This window comes from Plectropomus leopardus, chromosome 7 (genome assembly GCF_026936395.1).
Source record: "Plectropomus leopardus strain MGB_pleo_1.0 chromosome 7, ASM2693639v1, whole genome shotgun sequence".
NCBI classification, from domain to species: Eukaryota; Metazoa; Chordata; class Actinopteri; order Perciformes; family Serranidae; genus Plectropomus; species Plectropomus leopardus.
The window spans coordinates 12173303-12198897 of record NC_142182.1 but is presented as its reverse complement, the minus strand read 5'-3'; the positions used below and the strand labels follow the sequence as shown (position 1 = coordinate 12198897).

Here is a 25595-nt window from a genome sequence, read left to right as displayed (position 1 = left end):
GCAGTAACTTTGGAAACTGGTAGTTTCTTGGCTCTCAGGAAAACAGAAAGTTGGATGTTATTGCAACAGTGGCACCGACACACATTTGGAAATGCTAGGGGGGGGAAGTTGTGTTTCCATTTTTAAATAAACTTTCAACGGCTGTATGAGTAAATATTCTTGTCTGTAGACAAATACATAACACAGATAAATAGAAACATACTGTAGGTTTTATTTAGGTTTGTCATGATGATTATGAATTAGAAAATCAACGGGTGCATGTGAACATAAATTACATTATTTCTCTCTTCCCTTCAGGTGAACTGAGGTCACCTTTACTGTGGTAATACATGGTGCGTGTCACCGCTAACAGTGAGCAGTGACGTACAAGACGTTGGCCTAAGGCACACCTTCACAACTATCAAATATGATGACTCTAAAAATGGAGATAACGTGTGAACCACAGGCCAGTTAAGTCATCATGCATGATAACTGACAGCAACACGAAGCAAGCCACAACTCAGTGTGTACGGATCTGTGGTGCCTTTTTTTGTTTTTAAAAAAAAAAAAAAAAAAAAAAGTAAGACACTGATGAGTTCACACACATTTTCAACTGTGTTTCTACATCCACAAGTGTTATATATTTCCTTTTTCTCTTTCGTTACAAACATTTACAAAGATAATTATGACAGCCTTAGTATTGATGAGCAGTTAAGTACATCGGGGCTAGAAATGCTGAAGCTTGTATAAAGTTTGTGGTCCTACATTTGTGGCTGTGTTCTCATACTGAAGAGCCCACAGTACAATAAGGTGCAAATCATCTCTAGGTTTTAAGGGACTGTACAGCTTGATAGATAAATCACAAATCCTTGATCAAATGCAGGCAATGTCACAATATTTGTGATCTCTAAGGTTTAGAAATAGTGCTTTCCTGTGCCAATCTGAGGTAGACATAACAAAACCAAAGCAACACAAAAAGAGACAGGTGTTCTTGAGCGCTTGCAACTGAGATGGACTTTTTTTTTTTAGCATACAAGCATAAAGAGCTAATTTGGTAAGCCAAAGCCTGAAACAAGCTGGTTGTTGCAAAATGCCAGAACTGCCTGCACTGTCGCCTGGCTTACAGTGTTTTCGCCTGCTCCAGTCCTTGGACAATTGCACAAAAGATCTTACCTACCGATATCTGTCAACAATTATAAATTATACAAAGCAGAAATGAACTTTTACAGTGTCCTCGGCTGCATAAAGGTTGGACAGAGAACCAACAGCAACTGCTGCACCTGAAAGCAGCACCAACATCTCGCCAGAGAGATACTGAGGTTCTGAGAAGCCAACGTTCATACAGTGCAACTCGGCAGACACACAGCAGGCCTAAACACTAAAACACACACTCTGTTACAGCAACATCACACACAGCTACAGTTATTGCTTAAAAGCACACACACACACGCACACACAGCTCCAGCAGTAGTCAGTGCTGCTGAGTGCAGACAAGCAGCAAGAGAACAAAATTTTAAAAAATAAACATGCAGGCACCTTCAATGACTGCATTAACAGTCTGCAGAAAGCACCACAATTTGCAAAAAAATTAACACGCAAAGAGAAATGTGGCACAGCAAAAACTGACTGTACATAAAAGCCTTGAACGTCGTCGTCACACATGCTGTGTTCAAGATAAAAATGCAGGACCCTGTGATTTAAAACTTAAACGCTTCCAAGGAGACGCTTAGAAAAATACTGAAATATGAAACAAGCTCAAGGTTTTCATCTCGGCTGTATTCCTGCTGCAGACATTCTTTGGTCATGAAATAGGCTGAATACATCAATTTCAACAAATACACAAATGTGCTGCCGCACAAAGGACACATGCAGTAACTCATCAGACGGCCTGTTCAGAAAAATCGCTGGTGCATAAATCAACTGATGGATTGTTTTTCTTTTTTTTTTTGGGGGGGGGGGTTTCTTTTTACACTTTAAGATTTGTCCTATTAAACCGAACAACACAGTGGGATCCAGTGGTCTTTGCCAATGTTGCGTTACCAAACACAATGCATATTCTTAAAATTAAAATCTCTAAATCCTGTCCACAAAACATCAAATTAAAACTTCAGCTGATATACCAACAAGTGTTGGTTTGGGGCAAAATGAACTGTTGTCATAATATTAATCAGATATAGCACAAATAATGATTTCTTGAAGGCAAATTTGAAGCATGCTCCTAAGAAAAACTATTTCAACACACTTTCTTATTCATACAGTTGAATTGGAAAAATACCCAAAAATATTTTTTCATGTTACTGATAACATGAGCTCAACTTCCTTCCTATAAAAGTCAGAATTTCAGTTTCTTAGTGATCAGACTGATGCAGTTATTCACAGAAAATATGTCACATTGAGTATTTACAGATTTGTCTTTTCTTCACAAAATAGTTACTTGCATTCACCTTTGTAGGGCAGCAGTGATTTTCAACATCACCATTACAATATCTATTTCTCCCAGTCACTCTGACCTCACACGCCTCCTGACAGCTGATGCCCAACATCTTACAACGTACACAGCAAACCACCTGCACGTGCTAATGATGCAAAACAACGATGGAGATGAGAACATGAACTTATAGAGAGATGGATGGTGTTTAGTTCTCGCTGTCTCCGCTCTCTGGCAGTCCACAGGAGTAGCAAAGGCACAAAAACAGATACAGACAATCCCGACCAGTCCCACCCACGTGGCTCTGGTGTCTCTTCATTAAAACATTTCAGTAATTTCCCTCCACACCAGAGCCAGAAGTCACACGCAGGTGGGAGACTTTGCACTGGGTCTGTCCTTAATAGTGCACATTAAATATGATAAAGACGCGCCTTCTTCTGCTCGCTGAAGGAGGAAGTGGAGGGAAAGGAGGAAGTGGAGGGAAAGGGGGTAAGAGAGGTGGGGGTGTTTGGGGGAGGTAAAGGAAGAAGTAGGAGATCAGCCTTGGAGCTCCTCAAAGCACGTCTCACAGACCCGTACTGGCTTTTTAGAGGACGGCGTGAGGGCGTTCCTCGATGAACACTCGGCGCAGAAAATGTTGCCACAATGTCTGCAATGGTGCTGGATATTCACAGAGGAGAAGGAGAGAGATTTGTTACGAGGTAGATAATGAAATGTGTGGCCTGTTGCCTGTAAGCATCAATCCCTGAGGGCCCTGACACAGCACGCCGACAGTTGGTCTTGGGTCAATATTGGGCCGTGTGTGAGTGTCCATGCCCTTGTTTTTTCCAGCATGTCCCCAAGCATTAGCACTCATTGGCCATTTTTGGGGCAGATTCAGCATGTTAAACAGCTGTCTGAGCCCGTCAGTGAGTGAAATCACTCTGACTGGCAGTTTGGCTCAGTGCATGAGAAGAGAAACATAAGTGATCAAAGTACACAAACAGCTGAACAGCCCTTCAAGAGGGCAAGAGATCGAAAAACATCCAGTCATATGAGAAAACATTATTTTTTCTATTTCACAGAAACGATTAGTAATTGTTTGTGTTGCTGTTTGCTACAGCACTGTAAATATCCTTTGCTCTTTCAGCATCCAGTTTTGTTATTAATGTGCTAACTGGTGAACGAGAATCATGTCGGTCTTTCATTTTTGAATGATGAAAACAAACTACCGCTGCCTGCTGGTATAGAGAGTTATTTCCCCTCATGCAGGCGCAGAACTTAAGTGCTGGTTGGCTGCTGGCTGTAGTCTTTGTGGTTTGATCATGAGCAACTTTTTGGCAGAGACACAGGCAATATGAGGCATTGCAACAGTCGACCTTCATCTGCACTAATTTTGGGATGTCGGTTTGGTGTGTCTGGACCTTAAGTTAACTTTACTCTTACCTTCCTGACTGTGACACTGAAGCCTTTCCCACAGGCCATGCAGTTCTGCACTTCGTGATCCTCGGCCCACTTCCTGGTCAGACTCTGGGACTGCTTGATCTAAAAGCAACGACAGCAGGAGTTAAAACTATGGTGTTCTTTATGACGCTTGTTTTTTTTCAATGGTGCAAAGCAATAAAGAATTTATTCATTCGTTCTTCAATTCCAACATGACGTCCAGTGTTTTATGACCGACCTGGAGCGACTGGTTCTCTCTGCCGAGCTCCTGCATGGCTGCAGTCGTGTCGTCCAGCTTCCTCCTCAACTCCACCACCTTGGCCTGCAGTTTCTCTATCTCACCTTCACCCTTTACACACCTGAAACACAAACCACGGAGCACTTAACATTGGTGTATGTGTTGATTAGTGGCTCAGGAGAATTTCCCTCCAACACTCTTTTGCTTGTTGCATAAAACAGTTTATTTGCTGCCATTACACCTTTGTACAATACAGGGCTGCGCAACAAATTCAGCTGTAGTCAAAATCAGCACTTCATTACTGTAGTTTTAATTTTTTGAATTTGCATCAGGATGAATGCAGATAATATGATCATGCATTCATGGACCTGCAATGCAGTTTGCTGACATCTCTCCTCGTCAGCAGCTGTCCCACATAGCTCCATGCTCCGCTTCTTTTCTCCGAACAGACGCTTTCCTGCTTTCCGAGTATGCCATCATGTCACATGCAATAGCCCATAAAAGCCTAATATATAATGAATTTCCCATGATAATTTTAATCATCATTTGTTATGCAAAAGGAAATGAAGTTCTTTAAAAATTGAGACTGTAAATGAGTGATGTCAAAGTTGTGGGAGAGATGTGGGCAAAACTTTCCAGAAGAAGTGCTCAGCAGCTCAGGCTGACAGAGCTGCCCGCTGTTGTAACTACTGTATTTCTACAATTAGAAGCACATATTTCACTCATATTTCACTGCATCGTCAACAACACGGCCCTGCAAATATTTCACAGTAAAATGCCTTATGTCAACAACTGATGGGATTCTGCCCACAGAAAAGTTGTCTGAGGACTTTTATTTTGATATAGAAACAGGAAAGGTTTTGGTGAAACAGAAATTTGTATTTCGTCTGTGACAGATAAAGACAATGAAACTGATAGAGTCAATATAATTATCAAAAGACCTTTTTCACTGTCTATTTTTGCTGAAATCAGTGTGTGTAAGGCAGAAAAAAATGTGAGCTCTGTTTCTCTAGATAGCTGAGATGCTCCTGGGCAGCGCTGCTCACACAGACAGTGTGGCTACTCTGACCTGCCGAAAAAAAAACCCCAACAGGTTCTTTGTAGCTTACGCACTGCTTAAGCATGCAGCGTGGCCCAGGCTTAAGAAATGACTAGTTATGATTTAGTCAGTATTACGATAAAGACATTTCAATCAGTAAATACATTTAATTTCATATGGCCTAACTTGGAGCCAAAGGAGAAGTTCTAGTTTTAAAGTGATGTCTTAGATTCATTAGAAAAACTCATTCTTAGAAAAGCTCAACACAGAAAATCCTGGTGGCTTTCTGCAGATTCTCTGATCAGTGTGCCTCCTGAAAAGCATTTGTGCAGCTAAAGTCTGACGATGGATTACCAATTTATCTTTTCACTAACCTTTAAGTAGCTGACTGAAGTCAGTACCTCTGAATACAGCCACAAGTGCTACAAAAGCGGGATTAAAGCCATTCCTCACCATTTCTAACCAAACTGTATATAACTGTATATACTTTAGTGATTTTAGCTGATCAAGAACATGCAGAAACATTTAAAGGCTTTCACATATTATTATTAACACAAAGACGTATGACTTCCAGGGTGGGAAACAACATCAGCTTACCTCTCCAGAAGAGCCCGTCTCTCGTCCTGGTTGTTCTGGACGGTGGCCTCCAGCACAGCGATCTCTCCTCTCAGCTCATCTGTCTGCTTCTCCAGTTCGCCGACTCTCCGCTGACTGCCCTGCCACTCTCTCTTCAGCGTGGCCACGTTTTCATTCAGAGCCGTCACCTGAACACCCATCTTAGCTTCTGCCTCCTCCCCACGCTTCACCTGCTCTTCTCTCGCTCGCTTCTCTGCCAACTTTTGAAAGAAGCATCATATCACCAAAACAAATCAGAGGGGTTAGCAAATGACATTTAATCAATTCATTTAGAAACGTTTGTTGGGATTTGGCAAGTCAGCCTACCAATTGCTCCTGGACATCCTTAGTTTGTGCAAGGAGCTGCTCCTCTCTCTGGCTCCTGCTGTCCTTAGTGGCCTGGTGCTCTTTCTGCTCCTGCTCGAGGGTCTTCTGTGCTGTCTCCACCTGACCCTGCAGCTCCAGCTTCTGCTGGATCAACAGCTGTTTGGCTTCCCGCAGCTCAGCCAGCTCCTGAAAAGCAACAAACATGCAGCTCAATGCACAATGTTTGGTTTATAGGGTGTCTCTATCAAAAGAAGTAGTGACTCATTTCATCCCCGAGGTAAAAAAGTTAAAAGATTTGAGCAGGTTTGAGCTAACAAAGTAATTGCTCCGACAACAGCTTTGGATCAACCTTAAGACAGCTTTGAAGAACTGAAACATCCAATGCTCGTGTCAAATTGTCGACTTAAGCACGCAGTTATAACTTTGAAGAATGTGACCCTGATGACCTGCAGTATTCCTGAGTTAAGCTGTTTACATAAGACACGAGCATGGGAAGCAGCTCATGAGAGCCATTACAGTACAAGAGTTGCACAATTAACTATTTTTCTGAGGAATATTTCAGCAAATATTCCAATTAAAATAAAGACAGCGACCACATTTACATGCACAAAATATCCCTGTTTTTGCTCTTGTTCCCAAAAAGTCAATATTCTTGCTGAGCTGTTTACATGACTAATGAAAATGAATATGCTGCTAATATTCCCGTTTGCATGCAGCAGTGCATAATCCACGTATCGTACCCTAACATGCTGTTCTACATGTCAAAATATGGAAAAGTGGAACGTACTGAGCCACAATTCTGCGTCTTTGCATCAAAATATGATTTTTTCAACAATTTCCACCAGTGTTCGGCCTTGTGAACGCAGCTTCCCTCTTCCATTCCTTAGACTAAACCACCTTCTTAAAAAGTCTGGCATTACGATATTTGCACAAATCTAAAAAATGTTGATATCGAAGTCTTTCATGAAGTTAAAAAGTGTGTGTGTCTTCTTTCCGACCAGAAATGTGGACTTTTCTGTAAGGCATGCATTTCTTCCCCACAGTCTTGCAAACTGTTGGCTAACTGGTTTGTGAACATCGCACAGAGCTGACCATTATGAGGCCATGTGTCGAAAACTGCAGTAAAAAATGCAAATGAGATGCATTTTCCAAATGTGCTGTATGCATGCCCAGAGAGTGTTCATAAAACCTAAATACTGCCGTGATATCCACAATTCCTAATCGTAAAATGCTACATTCAGAATGAGGCCGAATTTGGAATATCCAAACAGAATATACTGTTTACATAACACGCGCCAAATTCAGAATATTGTCATATTTGGAATAATGTGGAATATTCTTGTAAATGAAAACACAGTCATGGTTTGTTTTTGCTTTTCTGAAAAGTGGCTGACCTTCTCGCTCTTCTCTGTCAGTGCTTTTAATTCAGAAGTCAGTCGTGTGTTATTCTTTTCCAGGACACTCTTGGCTTTATTCAGCTCCTCCACTTTACTCCTCTCCTTCTCCAGATCCTCCTTTACTTGACCCTGTGTGAGTGAGCAAAATGTATAGTTTATAAATCTAAAGTTTATATGAACTTTATCAAATCAAGCCATACAAGTGTTTATGTCTATGTGGATTAATCAGTTTGTCGGACCTGTTGCTTCTGTAGTTCCTTCAGGGATTGTTCTTGCTTTTGGAGCTTCTGATCTCGTTTTGCCAGCTCCTGCTCCAACGAGCCCCGAACCTTCTGCAGGTCCTGGATCTGAGCCTCTAAACCTGTCTGATGGGTGCGGTTAGCGGCCAGCTCTTCCTGAGCCAAGCTCAGCTTCTCCCCGGATGCCTACAGTCAGAAAAAGGTCAAAAGTCAGTTTTTAAAGAGAAATTAACAAAAGCAGCAGGGGCTTTGGGACCTGCTCAGGGGGAGTCTGTTTATCTTGTTTTTTATTCATTAGTCTGCAAGTCCAGAATCTTCAACACCCCTCCTTATCGTTAATCCATCTCTGAGAATTATTAAAAAGTGATGCAGCTTCATAACTTCTGAGTTCAACATTTACCATAACACCGTAACCCTCTGATTTGGTCTTTTTTTCTTTTTAAAAATAATTTTACAGGTAATTTCCTTTTATTTTTTACTCATTTCCTGCTAATATTTGGGTCATTTCTTCTTTTGCTGCTCATTGCCTTCTTCCCATATTGTTGAGAGAAATCGAGCCCATTTGCTGAGGTTTCAAAAGGTTCATTAAGTCATTACCAGCCTCTACTCCTCCAGTCCTTCCTGCAGAAACCTACCTTCAGGTCTTGACGCAGGGCAGAGACTTCGGACTCCTTGCCGTAGAAGTCAGACTGAAGCTTAGTGAGGCTCTCTTGGCTTTGCTCCAAGGCCTTCTGTAGCTCTGTCGTCCGACTGTTCTGAGAGGCCAGCTCCTGGCCGAGCCCCGACACCTGGGCCCTCAGCTTACTCTCCTCTTCAGTCTGGAGGTAAGAGTCGAAAAAGCGCTCATGAACAAACACATACACACTATAGACCACACACAAAATACTTAAAGACTTTAACACACTGAAAAATACAGCTAACATCAAAATACAGTTCTGTGGTTAAGTATGTTGACAGTATTCATATTTGTAAGTATATTTAAAAATGAGACTTTTCTTGACTTTATTTAATAAAAGAAAATATATAGAGCAAGTTCACAATACAAAAACAAAAACAAAGGATAGATATTTGCAGTAATGGTGGAAATGATGCTGCAATACAGTCAGACAGAAAAAAGTAAAGAAAAAACAGGAGAGATAGCAATATATTGGAAAATTAAAGGATAAAATTGATTTTTAACAAAAAGGCAACAAAAAAAGGAAAAATGATCAGGTAAATAAAAATTAGGAGCACAAAAAAGCCAGGCAGGAGACATTAAAGTAGCAAGAATTTGGAAATACATGCATACATTTTTTGGGCTTTTCTATTCAATTTTTCCAATTTATTTAGCGACTTGAAGTAGTTGGCAAAGTTATTTTTTTTAAATGCAATAAAAGAGGGAATACAACCGTTCTACTTACAAGTATGAATGTGCTATTTACCCAAAATTTAAAAATGCTACTTGCCTTCTTGACATCAACTTCTTGTAGCTCTGCAACTTGGCCCTTCAGTTTCTTCGTTTCCTCCTCAAAAGACCCCTGAGCTGTCTTAAGTTGTGCCTGCAGCTTCTCTAACTGCTTCTCTCTTTCTTTCAGTGCCCCCTGAGTATTTGAGTGCTGCTGCTCCAACGCCGTCAGCTGCACTTTTAACTTTTTCTCCGCCTGAAATGTTTAGACAGGTAGCAGGTTTAGATTCAAACACATTAAAAACCATGATGCTTGAACTCCCATTTTGTTAGAAGCTTACCTCTCCCATCTGCTCCAACTGCTCTTTAGATGCTTTCATCGCCTTTGTGATGGCCTCGTTATTCTTAAGAAGTTCCTGTCTGGCCTTCTCATTGGACTTTTCCTGAGGATTAACACAGATTAATGTTGTGAATGTCCTACTGATTTAATTAGCTGTTTGTTACTTGAAGACACGCAAGAGTCATCTTCCCACATTGAAAATATAACTCTAATGTTGGTCCAAACAGCAGCTTACTGAACGTACCTTCTCCTCCATTGCTGACTTGTGGTTCTTCCTCTCTGTGTCCAGTTGACTACGACTCTCTTTCAGAGCCTTATCAGCCTTTCCTAGACTCTCCTGCGTAGAGGCAAGCTCCTTCTTTTGAGCCTCTTTCTCTTGCTGGACCTTTTGTAAGTCTGCTGTCAGGCTCTGAGTTTTCTTGTCCAGCTCCTCATGCTTAGTCTTTCCCTCCTGAGTCACCTTGTCCAGGTTCATCTTCAGAGCAGCTTTGTCCTGCTCACTGCGCTCCAGCTGCTGCTGAATGTCACTTAAATCAGTTTCTTTCTTCTTCAGTTCCTCTTGTAGTGTTGTAGCCCTTAAAAGTGGAAAGTAATTTAGATTGTGAGAGGAATAATTAATTAAAATACAGTGAAACAAACCAAAAAACTAAATAGCTTATGGTTGTAAAATCAAAAATCATGTTAAAGAGGATTAGTTACATTTGCTTTCACATAAATGTATTACTCAACTGAAAATCTTAATCATGCTCTATTAAAAGTATGTACCAGTATAGTTTATCTCACCCTGCTTTCTCCGTTTCCAGCGAGCGCTGAAGCTCCTTGGCTTTTTGTTTGACCTCTGACCCCTCCTTCTGCAGCTTCTGAACTTCTTTCTGCATCTGGTCCCGTGTGACCTGCAACTCTCCAACCTGTGACTCCAGTTTCTGTCAGATTAAAACATGAGAATCATTTACGTAAAAAACAGGAACGTTTTTGGCATAAAATTACCCCATAGAAGCCGTTTTCTCATATGAATTCCTGACCAGTGTTTCCCTACAATGTTACAAGCAGACATCCTGACAGGCTCCGATGTGACAGGCAGTAGTAAATTTACCACATTTAACTACAGATATATAGGAAGAAGTGCACACTGAAAGATATTTGTATCTGACAGAATCACCTATTCCACATTTAACTACATTTATACAGGAACTAGTCCATTGTGACAGACAATGTTATTTTGTATCTGACAAAATAACCTGTTCTGCTTTTATACTGGTATTAGTCCATTATCATAGATGTTTGTATCTGACAGAATGGTCCGTTTAATGTCTGGTCCAACTGATTTGGACATTTGCATAACCACATACAGCTCCCTTGGGCAATGTCTAGATAATTTCAGGTTTGTAGTGGATGTGTGAGAGAGGCTTTACAGGCCAACATCAGATTCTCACTGTAAAGACTCAACACAAACCTTATTGAGTCCCTCTAGCTGCTCTGTACGCTGTTCTGAGGCCATTAGTTTGTCTTTGCATTCCTTCAGACTAGCCTCCAACTGCGTGGACTGATCCTGTCTCTCCTTGAGCCTTTGGGCCTGCTCCTCCACCTTCTTCTGAACTTTGTTCAGCTCCTTTACAAAGACGGTGGGAGGGTGCAGCACACAAGAGAGAAAACCAAACAGAGTGAAGTAGGAGAGGGAAGAAAACACAAGTAAGTCAGGGAGTGACAAACATTTTCAAAGCAAAGAAGAGACACAGTGGCACAACATCAGTGGCGGAAAAAGGCACTAACCTGCTGCTTGTCCTGCAGTGCATGCTGAGCAGTCTCCAGGTTGTTTTCCAGGTTAGCCTTCTGTGCAGCCTTGGCGGCCTCTGCAGATAGCAGCAATTCTGTCTTTGCCTTCAGCTGAAGAAAAACAAACCCATAGAAACTATTATTCTCATCAGTGTTTCCCTAAAATTTTACTGGGAGACCTATGGGAGCCCTGCCCTGCCTGACCTTTGAGGAATTATTGATTTCATTCATTCCTTTTTGATCATAGATAAAGATATAGATATCATGAGATAAACTCTTAGGGTTGAAATAAAGCCCCTTAGTTATGTATAGTTCAAGTGCTGTATTTCTGAATGTGACGCTATTTCATTAGATTATTTATCTGTTTATAGTTGTTTATCTTCCAACAACTGAGTGTTATTCATATAAGTTGTAGCATGCAAAGATGTGGCGAGACACACTTCTAAGAGTGTCTGACCAAAAAAACAAGGCAGTCAAAAATATTCTTTAACAGACACAAAAATCATGAACTTGGCAGCTGACGGGATATGTCTGCTTTTCAAAATAACATGCTAATGCAGGGTACATACAAAATACATACATGGAAATGATATTACATTCACAGGAAGTAACATGTCACCTGTGTTCTTTATATATCAAAAAAATAAATTGTGAGGGACCCACCCCTCCAAGTAAGTTGATCTTCAGATTAGTCCATCTAATCTGTCCGACAACAAGCTGGACAACAATATCAAAGACCCCACTTAATGTTCTTAAATACATATTACACAGACATGCTTGTGCTTACCTGAGCATCCAGCTGAGCTACTTTCTCCTTGCTGTCTGCCAGCTGGGCGGTGAGTTCAGTGACGGAGGTCTCCAGGGTGTGGGCTCGGTCCTGGGCTGAACGCACCAGGGTCTTCTGCTCCTGGACCTGCTCATGAAGGTTATCCTGGGCTTGCTTGTTGCTCTCCGACTGGTTCTTAAGTTTGTCTGTTAACTGCGTGACCTTTAAGACCCAAATATACAGACAAGTTCTATGAGCTCAAAAATGATCAACAGTTCTGTGTTACTGTTAAACAGAACTGGCCTTTCTATATGATGCTACCTTTAACTGCAGGTCGTGACAATACATTTATTAGCTGTTTGAGGGATGTCATATTACTTTGTTTTACAACAGAGAAATGACTGCAACATGAAAGTTGACCTTTGAGTGTGTACATGGGCACCCACCTGTTCTTGTAGTGCATGGTTTTTCTCTTTTAGCTGGTTGAGCACAGCGGTCTCTCCCTCCCCAGCCTGGATTTTGGCGCACAAGTCCTCTCGCTCAGTTTCCAGCTGGGTCACTATGTCCTTACTCTTCTGCAGCAGAGCCTCCAGATTCTGGATCTTCTGGTCCTTATCTCCGATCTGACGCAGCACCTGCTCCAGGTCATTCTACAACATGATGGCAGCAAAGCAGAACGATTACATTAGGCATTTTGGCAGAAATATTTATTTCATGTTTTGTGTTTAGTATTAAGATGCACTGTAGACCACAGTCATTTCCATGCAGGTGCTGGTGTTAATAGTTTATGAACAGAAAAATGGTATACCATCAGAATAATGTAAGATATGCTACAATCTCCTACACACACAGGCTTTAAATCACGTGATATCCAACTCTATTTTGAGCTTTGATGACTTTGTATAAGACTAAGTCATTATTCTTAGTAGAAACTCTGGTGATTTTAAAACTCACTGTACAGCACAGCCTTCTTTGGTGTTAGGCTCCCCAATATTGGTATCAGAGGACTTTTTTGTGGACTGTACCTGTGCCTCGCGGAGTTTGCCGTTGGTGTTTTGCTGCAGCGCCTGCAGCTCCGTATGCTGCTGCTTGGCTTTCTCCAGCTGGTGCTGCAGGTCTGTATTCTTACTGGCACTCTCCTTTAACTACAGCAGATAACACACAAACAGTTTTACTTCTTTGGTAGCCTAATTACCAAATTATTGGTTTTCACCATAAACCTAAATTAATTATTTATTTCATTTTGTGCATTTTACTGTATCTGTGTTATCACTCTACAACAATTACATAAACCCAGCCTAAACTAAAATTGCATAAATTACAGCATACATTATATTTTACATTGCACACTTAAACATCAGACATATTTATGCACAGATGTTCCGGCTGCTCTCTTACATTATTTCAGTTCTCCCGTAGCAATCCCTCAGGTATCATCTGATGCCTACCTGTTCTTCGGCACGGGACAGTTTGAGCTGCAGGTCGGCTGCTTGCTGCTCGCGGTCTTTCAGTTTCTCCCCAGACAGCTGCCTCTGTTCTTTAAGACGGCCTTGCACCTCGCCCAGCTGTCTCTCCGCCTCCAGCAGTTTGGCGTGCAGCTAGGAAGAGCACAGAGAGAGGGGTGACGATTAAGATGGAAGACACAAGATGACAACGTTTTTTAAACACATTACAGTATAACATTTATGCATTACATATTACTAAATTCTTTCTTTGTCAGTTCGTAGACTTTGATTCTCTATAAATGCATTACATGATTCACAAATCAGTCTGAAAAAGGTGTTATTTGTGTCACTTACTACTATTATGCTTTGAAATTGAAAGCTGCCAAATGTGTTGGATTGGCTACAACACTGCAGTTTGTTCACATGACAATATGGACAACACGGGACTCGAGGGGCCACAGAATAATTCAATTAGTCAAAAATTAGAGGCTGTCTGTCTGAAGAAAATTGTTTGTGAATTTATTTTCAGCAGACAAGACTATTGCAAGAGTCTTTGTCCGTACTAACACCAAGAAAGTGGAACACATTACACCAGTCCTTCAATCAAATCACTGGCTTATTGTGAGTGAAAGGACAGATTTTAAAATCTATTCACTTGTCTATTAAGCTGAACTGAATTGCCTCAAGCCTAAATACATCTCTGAATTACTTGTACAACAGGAAGTATCCAAACCCCTCAGGTCATTTGGGACAGGTTTACTCGGTGTTCCCAGGATCAAAACCAAGCAAGGTGAAGCACCGTTTATTTTCTTTGCTCCCCATACCTGAGGTTTACTAAAACGGTTAAAATCAGGGCTTACAACATTGTTTTTAACAGTGGCTTTTAAATATGCTAGACACATAACTTTTTCATTTATCGTTTACTATTTATTTGCTTGCTTCTGCATGTTTTTGTCTTTAAATGTTTATTTTTTCCCTATCTAATTTGTTTGTCTTTTAAATGAAATGTTATGTTTTCTTAACGTCTTAATGTATTTCTGTGCTCCTGTAAAGCACTTTGAACAACCTTGTATCTGAATGATGCTATATGAATAAACTTGCCACGCCTATGTCCCTGAGTATCCAGAATTAAACCCAAATGAACACCTATGGGAGATTTTGAGGTTAAGTGTGAGAGAATATGCTGATCATCATCATCATCAACACACACAATGAGGGAATATTGGGAAAATGGTGCTCAACCAGTCAAGAGAGTTCAGGGGCATCTATCACAAGGTGCTCCATGGTGACCAAATACAAACACACCTGATGTTAATCTTTTGATATAGTATTCTGTCTGATCTTTGTCTGCCCTACTCACCTGACTGATCTCAGTCTGCTGCTGAGCACCTTGGCTGTCTTTTTCTTCCCTTTGCTGTTCCAGCTGTTTCCTCTCAACCTTTAGCTCTGCGTGCTTCACCTCCAGCTCCGTGATCTCACTCTTCAACTTCACCACCTCCGCAGCCTTTTCTCCAAGTTCCGTTTGGGACTTCTGCAGGGAGGCTTCAGCCCCCGTGGCCCGAGCCTGGAGCTCTTGAACCTCCAGCTCCCTCTCTCTCAGGCTGCCTTGAGCTCCCTTCCTGGCAGTTTTCTCAGCTCCCAGACGCTCCTCCAGTTCCTGATACTCTTTCTCCTTACGTGCAAGCTTTTCAGACATACTCTGTGAGAACAGGAGAGGACAACAAGGGCATACGTTTTGGAACTATGGGAGTGAAATTGAGTTATTAATTAAGCCACATCACAACATAAAACATTTGGGTTTTTTCTAAATGAAGAAGTTGTTATAATAGGAGCTGTAACAAGGCACAAACACCCAAAACTCGTGCGATACAAGCTATGGAAAAGAACAGTCGGTTGTCAACAGCCATGAGTTAAGCGGTGTGTGGCATTTCTAGTGAAAGCTTTATGACACAGGATTCAGAATATGTGAACAGCACTTGCCCTGGTGTAAGCTCTGGCAGTAAACTTGGAAACATTGTGATAAAGGACAAAACGTTAATAGTGGAGCGTGCTGCTAACTAGGGAGTGTGACAGGGTACTCAGACGTCACAGACTTTTCATAAAGCTCTGCAGGCCACCACAGCAGCTGGCCAACATTAACAACCCTCTCCTAACACTTTCGTTTTTTTCCCCCCTCCTCTTTTGTTCATCCCTCTTCTTCTCACGGCCTTGTTGCTGTCCTCCTCTTGTGCCATTGTCACAGCTCCCTGCTGTGCTCTAATCCTGGAGTCACAGACCAACGAAAACCCCTGTTGGTTGTTCACCTGTCTGTTCTTAGTCTTGATCCTCTGTGGCTCACTGTCTGCTCCATCACTTTTGTCCCTATTCTCATGAGATACGTATCTGTATCAGGTCTCAGGGTATCCTGTTGCGAGTATAAGCATGGGGTGGGGTCAACACACTGGATATCCAGTTCTGTAATCCCCCTTTTACCCGGAAACCTACTTGGCAGGGAGGGCACTGACATGCCTGGTGTGGGAGGATTTAATCTCTGGCAGGAACCTTGTGCCTCCATTCTCCAGTTCCCATTGCACCAGTTACCTGCGATTGTATTACACTCCAAGTGACAAAGCTGGCATGGCAGAGATCCCCCCCTGCTGGTTTAATTATAGAGCTGCGTGTGATGTTGTATCAACATGTCTAAGTTGCCACAGAGAGCTGGTGACAGCAGGGCATTATGATGGAGCCTGATGCTGAGCAACGGAGGAAGGTTTACAGAAACTGAGATGGCGTGCTCTGTATTTAAGAGACAGCTGGCGAGGCTTAATAACATTACTAAAATAAAAGTAAATCCTACTGTTGCAGTATAAAGTGTGGCAGATGCTGTAGCAGACTTGTTAGTGCCTGCAGAAATCTGCTGAGAGCAACAAAACTGTCACATGACTTGAATACTTATAATCGTTGGTGTGTGTGTGTGGTACCTGGCTTTGCTGCTGCAAATTATTCAGACTGCTCTGCAGCTGGTGGATCTGTTGTGTGTAGACAGCTGCTTCCTGTGGACCCTTCTCCAGCTCTGCTTTTAGTTGGGATATGGTCATCTGCAATACAACAGACACACATGTAACACTGTTTCTGCACACCATTGATGGCACATGCAAAGAACTGAAGCATCACTGTGAAGGACTGACATGAAAGAAGAAAGCAAACCCAACATGGAATAGTAACAATGAGGATTCAATCGCACAAAAACTCAACAAAAACATGAAGAGGTAACACAGGCTTCAAAGAGAGGAAAAAAAAAGAAAGAGCATTTTTTGAAAAACTTTCAAACTTAGAAAAACTCAAAGGATGAAATCAAGTTTGGGGCCAACTTGAAGCAACATGTTTTACCTCCAGTTTACGAATCTTGAAGAAAGAGTGAATGTTGTAGAGGGACACAGTATGTTAGGAGCAGAAGAAGAAAGGGAGGGAAAGAGAGACACAGACAAAGGTAAGTCACAATACAACAGCAAACAGCCAGTTTGCAACACAAAGAGAGATGCTACTGAGATGAGAGAAAAAATAATAAAATTTATCACAGATTTAAGGCACTTTATTGCGAGGTCGTGCTGTGGAAGCATCACGCAGATCATTCTATACAAAAGAGGGTTTTCTATTCGTTATGGACTGTCGCATAGGCAGATGTAGCCTGGCGAGACAAGACAGAGATAATTTGCAGAGATGTGCAGAAAGAGCAGCTTAGCGCCTGGAGCTGCCTATAAATTCTCTTCTCCTTCTGGGATCAAAAATGCAGGAAGTTCGGCTAAATTATTCACCAAGCATTAATTAGTGAGAATTAGGCACAAAGCCATCTGGTATGACACACCTAGAGTACACTGGAACTATTTTGTAAGTTATTTCAGAGCTATTATCAGTCGAGAGCAAAGAGTAAAGGGAGGTATGGCATTTGTAGGGGAGGGTTCACGGCACAGGACTTGAAATATGTGAACAGCACTCGCCCTGGCGTAAGCTCTGGCAGTAAAATTGGAAACATGGTGATAAAGAACAAAGTGTTGTTAATAGTGGAGTTTGCTGCTAACTAATGAGTGTGACAGGACACTCAGGCTTCACAGACCTTTCATTAAGCTCTGCAGGCCACCACAGCAGCTGGCCAACATTAAAAGCCCTGTTATGAATATGAATCTTACATATGCAAAGGGTCTGAGCAAACAGCTGAAATGGAAAGGGCCTCAAATTAACTAAACTATATTTCACTTCAAGACTCTAATCTTGTAGATGGTTGTGCAAATTGTGGGAATGGTTGTGCATGTTAATGTGATTGCAACAAGTCGAATTTAGGGTGGAGGAGCGGCAGCCTATGTTGTAACACTTCGGGAAAAAGGTAAGGAGGATAATTTCAGATTCACACTTGTGTTTTGTGTTTCAACTAGAAAATGTTTACATGCTTCATGAAAGCTTCCAAACACATCAGACATCTTACAGCGGGAATATGATCCAAAATCAGGGAGAAATTCACAAAACTGGCATCTAAGATATGTATGCTTTCATGACGTTAGCATGTAGCGTTATGTAGCATTGTTGGCTATGTAATAAAAACATTTGCAGGACATTCGTCGAAGACCCCTTAGTTAAGTGAGATTCTTCAAGTCTAGCAGTTGCTTTATTTTTCTTTTTTTTGTCAGTGTGTTGTGCTCTGTTATTGCACAACTTTGATCTGTCGATAGCCTAGTTAACACGCGGTAGCTCGGAGGGCTAACTTGGCTTGTTTATAACCTGTTGAAACTCACAAGCTTCCTATGGAAAAAGGAAGGAACTGTCCGAGTATTCGTATTAAAAAGCCAAATTGAAAAGGAAATATATGTGACAGTAAGTAAGAAAAAGCACAATAAGTCCCCTTCAAAGTGAGAATCAGCAGAGCTACATCTCAAAACGTCAGGTGCTCTGGTCCCCTCACCTCTGAGGTAGTGTAATTAGCCTGCAGCTGCTCGTAGTGGGTTTTGAGGCGCTCAGACTCTTCCTCCCTCTCACGGGTCATGTTGTCCATCAGTGTCTGGACCTGCACCAGCTCCTTCTGCAGCACCTCCACATCCTCCACTCCCGGTCGCTGCAGCTAGGGGGCAGAGCAGAGGGGACTGTGTTAAAGCCATGAGATCTGAGTGACTGACAGTGATATATCCTTAGTAATAGCTGAAATGCCCAAATGGAGATGGATGTCTCCTTGATCCCGAGAACCAAACCTGTATTTGTTTGAAGCTTCTCTAAACTACTCTGAATCATGGATATATAAAAGGGACGAAGTAGAGCACTGGAGGCAAGGACCTATTCATTCCTATTAAAGTTACTCAGTTGCACATGGAGCCAAAAATGCTTGTCTTCCGCAGTATGAAATTACTCAGATCTACCGCATCACAGGAGCAAACGCACAAGAAACCTACAACAGGTGAGCGGCTAACTTCTGGTTAAGCCTTTTGGTATCTGCAATGGGGATAAAATTATTTAATCATGTAGCTCATCTGTACTTACAAAATGTCATCTGACCAAATGGGTAAAATCCTGATAGTGAAAGAAGTCATTTTATTTAAAGATAGCTCTTCCATGATGGAAAAAAGTATTTTGGCTACTGTAAAACTGGCTTTTAAGCTTGGCACTGTTTCTGTGCGCTTGCCTAATATCAGTCCAAAGAAATTAAAGACAAATAAAATCAAAGTGCACCACAGAACTACATTCAAAAGTAGAGATGAAGTTGTATTTCATATTTCTATTAACGACTAATTTGTTTGTCTGGATCTGCATTGATTTTTCCATCACACAGTGCAGAATCAAACACATTTCAGTGTGTTGATTCAACGTTATCTCTTCCAAATGGCGAAGCACAACATTCATGAAAGGTCTACACCAGTGGTTCCCAAATGGTGGGTTGTGGTCCAAAAGTGGTTTTTGGGGCCAATCTGAAAGGACTGCAAGTGCGTCCCAAACATGTAGTTTTTTTAAAAAAACATACACTTTACTTTGAATTTCTGGCACAGGACTTTTATTTTGAAGTAACATTTCCTCCTGTTCAGCTACTATTTTATTGCCCTGTTCTGGATAATTTGGCCAACAAACATGCTGTTTCTTTTGCAGCATTTTATGTCACTGATCGTGAAGCAATAATATGCACTTGTTTTGGTTGCAGTGCTATTTATTAACTAAGTTTTGAGTAATTGCACTTTATTCTTTCTTAATATGTTTTATTTTATTTCATTGTGTTCTTTGCTGACATGTTGTTTACATTTTGTGAAATGAAACTGAATATTTGGTAACTTATCTTATGCACTGATCTTGAACTAATGACTCAGGACAAAATCTGGACCCCGTGGCTAGACCAGTTGGGAACCACTGGTCTACAGGAAGTACAAAGTGAGTCTCAAGCCTAGTGAAAAGAGAATGAATCCCATATGGAAACGTTGTTTGTGCTTTACCAGCTCTGTTTGGAGTCTCTCATTCTCCTGCTTCTCTTTCTGTAGCTGTTCGGTCAGTTTGCCCAGCCTTTGGTCAGCAGCCTCCCTTAGGCTTCTCTCCTCATCATAGCGGGACTTTAAGTCTGTCAGATCCAATGATTCAAAAGCATTTATTAATAATATCTAAATCAAACAACACAAATACTTCACTTGTTCACATCACACAGCTGAGTTGAGGATAACATCATCAGTGTAAAATGAAAAATCCTTTAATCTGTAAAACTAAATGTTGAGGAAAGAGTACTTCAGTGTTGTTAAATGATGCAGACCTACAGACACGGGCCCCACAGACACTGGCCCCACAGTTTCCTGGCGGCATACTGACCTACGATCTCTGTGGCCAGCTGGGCAGCCTTCTGCTCAAACAGGTCTTTCATCTGCTTGATGTTGAACTTTTCTGTCTCTGCTTCGTTCAACTTCCTTTCAAGGGCTGAGAGAAGAGCAGCACATTATTAGTGACTGATGTTTAGTGTCTTTTTCACAGTATTCTTAAATATAATGTCCCCTACTTGAATCCTCTGAGCTCATCTGTCCATCATTCTGTGGGATGGAGGGAAAGAGAGAAACATGTACAGTAAGAGGAAGCATTGCCATCATGTTTTATCAAGCAGTGTTAAGTTCAGAAAGCTATCATGATATATATTAAATATCTTGAAGGAATTACTTGCTTCAGTTGTCCTTGGACTTTGTCTAACTCCTTCTTCAGCTCTTCAGAGAACCACTTTTCCTCCTAATTGGGTGAAAACAAACACAGATACAAAAATAATTACTTGTATGAACCACGCATTTACAAAGCTCTTTGCAGTTCAAAAACTATACCTTGAGAGAAGCATGCAGGTCCTGAACTTCTTGTCGCAGCATTGTAAGGTCTTCCCTAAAAAGAAGGAAAAAGCACGTTCACAAAAATACACTAAATAATGATCTTAATTAATGAAACATTTATATCTCTATATTTCACCGAGTGGGGGCCACATGAGCGGGCAGGTCTCCGGTGTCATGAAACAGCTCATAGTGCTTGAACAGCTCCTCTGCAGAGTTGTGAGACTTCATGCACTGAGGACAGATGAAGCCCTGAACACAGAAACACACTATAAGAATCAACTATATAATAGAAACGTCTTCAATTTTGCTGCTTCCAGAGTGGAAAAAAGGTAGAAAATGTTATCAATTAAGAAAAGTGAAGCGTCCATGTTACCTCAGACGTCTGATCATGGTTAAGGTCTGTGCTGGGCTGCTCTGACTCTGCATTCTGGGAGCCTCCCTTCCCAGGAGTCTGGAGAGGAGAAAATACACCATATAAGTCTAATTGTATAAAAGCTCTACACACTTCTGTTAAATCAGTGGCTTCCAACTGGTGGGTCGCAGTCCAAAAGTGGGTCACAGGTCCATTCTGAATGGACCGCAAGTGACTTGTGAAGGTGAAAAGTTTGTGAAAACACCCGTTATTTTAAATTGTGAATTTCTGCCTTAAAGCTTTTATTTTGGAGAACCACTTATTCTTGCAATATGTTTTGTTTATTTTTTTCTTTTGTTGTGTTTCAATTTGAAATGATTTTAAGTGTAAAGCACTTTGTAACATTGGGTTTGATATGTGCTATATAAATAAACTTTATTATTATTATTTTATTTTATTTTTTTAAGTAAAATTGAGTATTGAATTTGTGGTAATCTATCTTGTGGGTGTACCTTGAACTAGTGGTTACGGAGAAGTCTGGACCGCGTGGCTGGACCAGTTAGGAACCAACGTGTTAGATCTTAAATCCAAGCAATGATAGGGGGAAGATTTTTATTCTTTTTTCCAGATTTTAATAAACATTTTCAGATTTTCCAAATCAGTTTACTCACTATATTCCAGAGTCATTGAAACATTAAATATACACCTCTAACCTCTTAGTAAATGTGTGATCTAGTGAACAATAATTCATTTCGGAAAAGAACAGTTAGACCTTCGACGTGGCTCACACGTCTCACAAACAACTATGCTGGGTGCGACCTCGAAGCCTTAAACAAATGCTGTGTCAATGATTAGCTCTTCTCTGGAATGTTGTATTCTCCTTTTGAAAGGCCGAATATTTAAAACGGTTGTATCAAGACACACAACACTGTAGTATATGTTGACAGCAGTTCCTCCAGCTGCTGGACAATGTCTATAAAAGGGGGAAGGAGGCCATGGAGACCAGCTATAATCACTTTCATCCTCAATAAGCAATTATAAACACATCTTAGTTTGAACCAAAATAATCACCACTACAACAAAAATAAACAGATGTATCGTTGCTTTAGTAAAATGCCTGACTGAGTCTGATTCATTAGGAAACCCCCCTTTGTGGAAATGGGATGAGTCATTTTTTCTGGTATGCAACTGTTGCAAAAAAACTGCAGACGACCAGCCACATGACCTGAGAAATTTACTGATCTAAAAAACAAGCATGTACGTGCCTTAATATGAGTAACGCAGGTTTGAGAAGGGCCCATTTACTGGGCCTACTGGGTCAAAATAATGACATTTGCAACTTCAATGCAATACCTCAATAAATATTGATAATCATTACCATTTTATATACCACGGGGAAAAATGACATTGAAGGCATTCAAGTTAAAATCTTTATTAGATGACTTTTCTTTTTTTGGTTAGTAGCAGCAGAGTGACTCTAGTAAATATTAGGAAGAACTGAGAACCGCACGGTTGGTTACAATGTATCAGTGCTACGGAAAATTGAAACTGTTTCAAATATTTAGAATAAGTAGTATCAACAGATAGATACTTTTGACAACACTTAAAGGGATGGTGTGTGCCTCTGGATGTGATGCGTTTGATTTAGCACCAAAGATTTAGCAGGACGGCCAAACGCTTCGCTTTAGATCTCATCTAACCATAGAACCTTCTTTGGGTTCATTTTAGTCTCCCACATCTTTGGCAAACAGTTGTCCAAATGTCATATGAGGGTTTTTTTGTGTTTGTTTGATTTTGTTTTACCAGCAGCCACAAAGCTGTGACTGGTGAGGCATTCAAGCAAAAGTATGCACAGTGCCTCCCACAGACCTCTGGTCCCCCTCACTATTATTCTTCTTTGAGGACAGCCCGCTCAGGAGATATTTACAGCAGTGCCATATCTCCTCCCATTTTTTTTATGATTGACCTTATGATAAGGATATGCACTGCCAGGGAAACGATCCTGTATCCTTGACCTGACTTTACAATAACTTTATTGCATATATTTGCGGAGTTCCTTTGTTTCATAATACTTTTTTGGCAAGGGAATTAACTGCCAGTTGTTGGACCTCCAGAAAAACTTCTCTGAAACATATGTGATAATAAAAATGAATATGTTGCCTTTGGCTCAGAGGATACATACACTAAATATTAAGAGCTCTACTCTACTATCTATACAGCTCAAAAGTAGACTGGAATAGGTCACCTTAAATAATCTCCGTCCACTGGCCTGAAGGACAAACATGGTGGTCCATTCACAAAAAGGGTTTGCTTAAGCTGGTGATAGTTTTCATGAATGAATCAGGTGAATACCTGCGTTGTGGTGTTGGGAGGGGCACTTTGAGCACTTTGAACGCAGTTATCTCAGAGCGTATTGGACAGTGGACAAACAACACTTTGAGGGTAGGCTGAGCATTTACATCATGGAGCAACCTTTGACCCAGCTCATAAAAGAGCACTACACTGACTTTACCAGAATAAAAATAATAAATAATTCAACACAGGTCCAGTGCATAAAAGGGATCATTTTAGGAGTCTATTATATTGTTTTAAACTAGACTGACAGCATGATTTTTGTCTACCTAATACACCTTTAAGCACAGAGGTTAAAAAAATGTTGAAATCTCTATCATAGCAAATTCTGGTCAAAGGTGATAGCTCTGACATGAAACAGTAATAAAATGAATTGTTATTATTATTTTGGTAATGTGCCTACAGATTGAGGAGTGTTTACGCCCAATAAACTGACAGACTATGATATAAACCACGTCAGTGGTTCACTTACTTTTTTTCACATGGAGGACAGATGTGTTGTGCAGAAGTGACCATCTTTAATGAGATTGTTTTCTATAAGCCCCTAAAGCCGTGATGATATCTGTGTCATGAGCTATAGGCTACTGTTTGAATAATTTTACATAAATACATACGTGCACACACACACACACATATATATATGCTTTACTTATTTATTTATTGCTTACCGGGTTACAAGGCCAGTTTGGGAGGGACACGGGCACACAAGGACTACGTGGGTGAATAAAAGTTAACGCTCTGCTTATAAAAACCATACATGGTTACTTATTATTTATTTATTAAATTTATTTTTGCTCAGGAAGGGGAGAGGAAGGATCAGTTTTATACCCCCTATGGGTTACTATTATTTGGGTGCATTGTTTAAAGTTTTGGTGATAAAATTACAGTTTAAATAATATATAACATATAATATAAAATATGACACACTGATGATTTATAAAAACAGGGAAGAAATAGAGGGGGCTTCAATGTGTACACAATGATGATGCAGTTAACGTTAGCAATGCCCTATGGGAAATGTAGTCCTACGAAGAGGCTAACTAAGTAGCTAATCTCTGTTACACCCACACGTAATTGTAGTCACATGCAGCTAATTTCTCCCAACGATGTCACGATTAACATGAGTATAAAATAAATTAGTTAAAACGCATATTTGTTTGTTTTTCATGCGGTGGTCAGCCCGGTGACACATGACTTCCCAACAGTCAATCTGTGGCTAATGTTAGCGTTAGCATATGATGAGTGAGCGATGAATTAACCGCCTGCTAAAACACAGCTAGCTAATGGAAACTGTGACAGTAAAATGAGGCAGAGACCAAGGACGTTAGCTAGCTAAGTTATTATTTTATCGACTCTAGCAGGATAGATACGTTTGCTAATTTGTTTGCTACTGCATAAAGCAGACAGGTGCTAGCATGCTAAACGTATATCCATGTCAAGAGTAGCATCAACCAATTGAAACCAGTTAGCATTCGCTGGCTAACTGTGTCAACCCCACACAAGGAGCGCTTGATATGTTCACTTTGATCTAACGATGTGGCGGGTTTTCCCTGCAGTCGAGGAATTCCAGTTAAAAATAAAGACCCCGCCCAGCCACTACACTCCGTGTTTTAAAACGTGCGTCCACACCATGAAAACAGACAAGGATAGGCCTGCGTCTCCCAAAGAAAACGGCTCGGTTTAGCCCAAACAAAAGCGATACGGTTGACTTAGTTGAACCAGAAGCTTACCATTTGAAGTATCCGTCTGAGCATGGCCTCGACTGTGTTTGTCCCGACAAAAAAATCCAATCAGTTTTCCAAATGCAAAGTTTACGTCGCTGTACAACGAACACCTGACCGAGCTCAGGCAGCAGCGGCGGATGGGCGGGTCACAGAGAGGATGGTTAAACAGGACACAGCCTGGTTATATTCAAGATGATACATCTACTGTCATGTTATACAGCACAGGTTAAAATAACGTGGCAATAGAGGTGACCAAGAAATGTTTTTATTTAACCATATAAAGTCCTGACCATGAAAGAGCAATGGAAAAAATATTATTATTATTATTATTATTATTATTATTATTATTATTATTATTCAGTTATGTATGTTGTTGCATTTTTATGCCCTTGGGTCTATAATGACAAGTATATATATATAAAGATATAGTGTAATCTATTTTAAAATACATGCTCTACTAAACAGTTGATTTGG

General features: G+C 40.8%; 1 protein-coding gene across 3 annotated transcripts; it reads right to left on the bottom strand.

Moving 5' to 3' along the window:
• Nucleotides 1-191: 191 nt before the first annotated feature.
• eea1 (early endosome antigen 1) lies at nt 192-25286 on the bottom strand. 3 transcript variants are annotated; one of them, XM_088079962.1, is made up of 30 exons: nt 25128-25286; nt 21067-21144; nt 20830-20942; nt 20691-20745; nt 20536-20601; nt 20381-20411; nt 20197-20301; nt 19833-19954; nt 18326-18481; nt 16762-16776; nt 16353-16469; nt 14753-15091; nt 13396-13545; nt 12973-13092; nt 12394-12597; nt 11969-12169; nt 11179-11292; nt 10862-11017; nt 10192-10331; nt 9653-9983; nt 9410-9511; nt 9130-9324; nt 8320-8502; nt 7685-7870; nt 7443-7574; nt 6049-6234; nt 5704-5942; nt 4068-4188; nt 3833-3931; nt 192-3067 (listed from the first exon to the last, which is right to left on the bottom strand). In XM_088079962.1, the coding sequence occupies exons 1-30, from the start codon at nt 25149-25151 to the stop codon at nt 2945-2947; spliced, it is 4203 nt and encodes a 1400-aa protein (XP_087936088.1). In that variant the 5' UTR covers nt 25152-25286; the 3' UTR covers nt 192-2944. The 3 variants fall into 3 exon arrangements, with proteins under 3 accessions (XP_087936088.1, XP_042351806.1, XP_087936089.1); XM_042495872.2 differs by lacking the exon at nt 16762-16776; XM_088079963.1 differs by lacking the exons at nt 20830-20942; nt 21067-21144; nt 25128-25286 and having other exon boundaries at nt 20540-20601; nt 20691-20733.
• Nucleotides 25287-25595: the final 309 nt, after the last annotated feature.

What these genes read in the sequence shown, in the direction of transcription:
- eea1 (XM_088079962.1), bottom strand. Translation starts at nt 25,151, where the DNA reads ATGCTCAGACGGATACTTCAAATG. An exon ending in GCTCATGTGGCCCCCACTCG is followed by an intron (nt 20,746 to 20,829) that starts GTGAAATATAGA and finishes CCTTCTTTTTAG; the next exon opens with GGAAGACCTTACAATGCTGC. An exon ending in TAGCTCAGCTGGATGCTCAG is followed by an intron (nt 11,293 to 11,968) that starts GTAAGCACAAGC and finishes GTTTTTCTTCAG; the next exon opens with CTGAAGGCAAAGACAGAATT.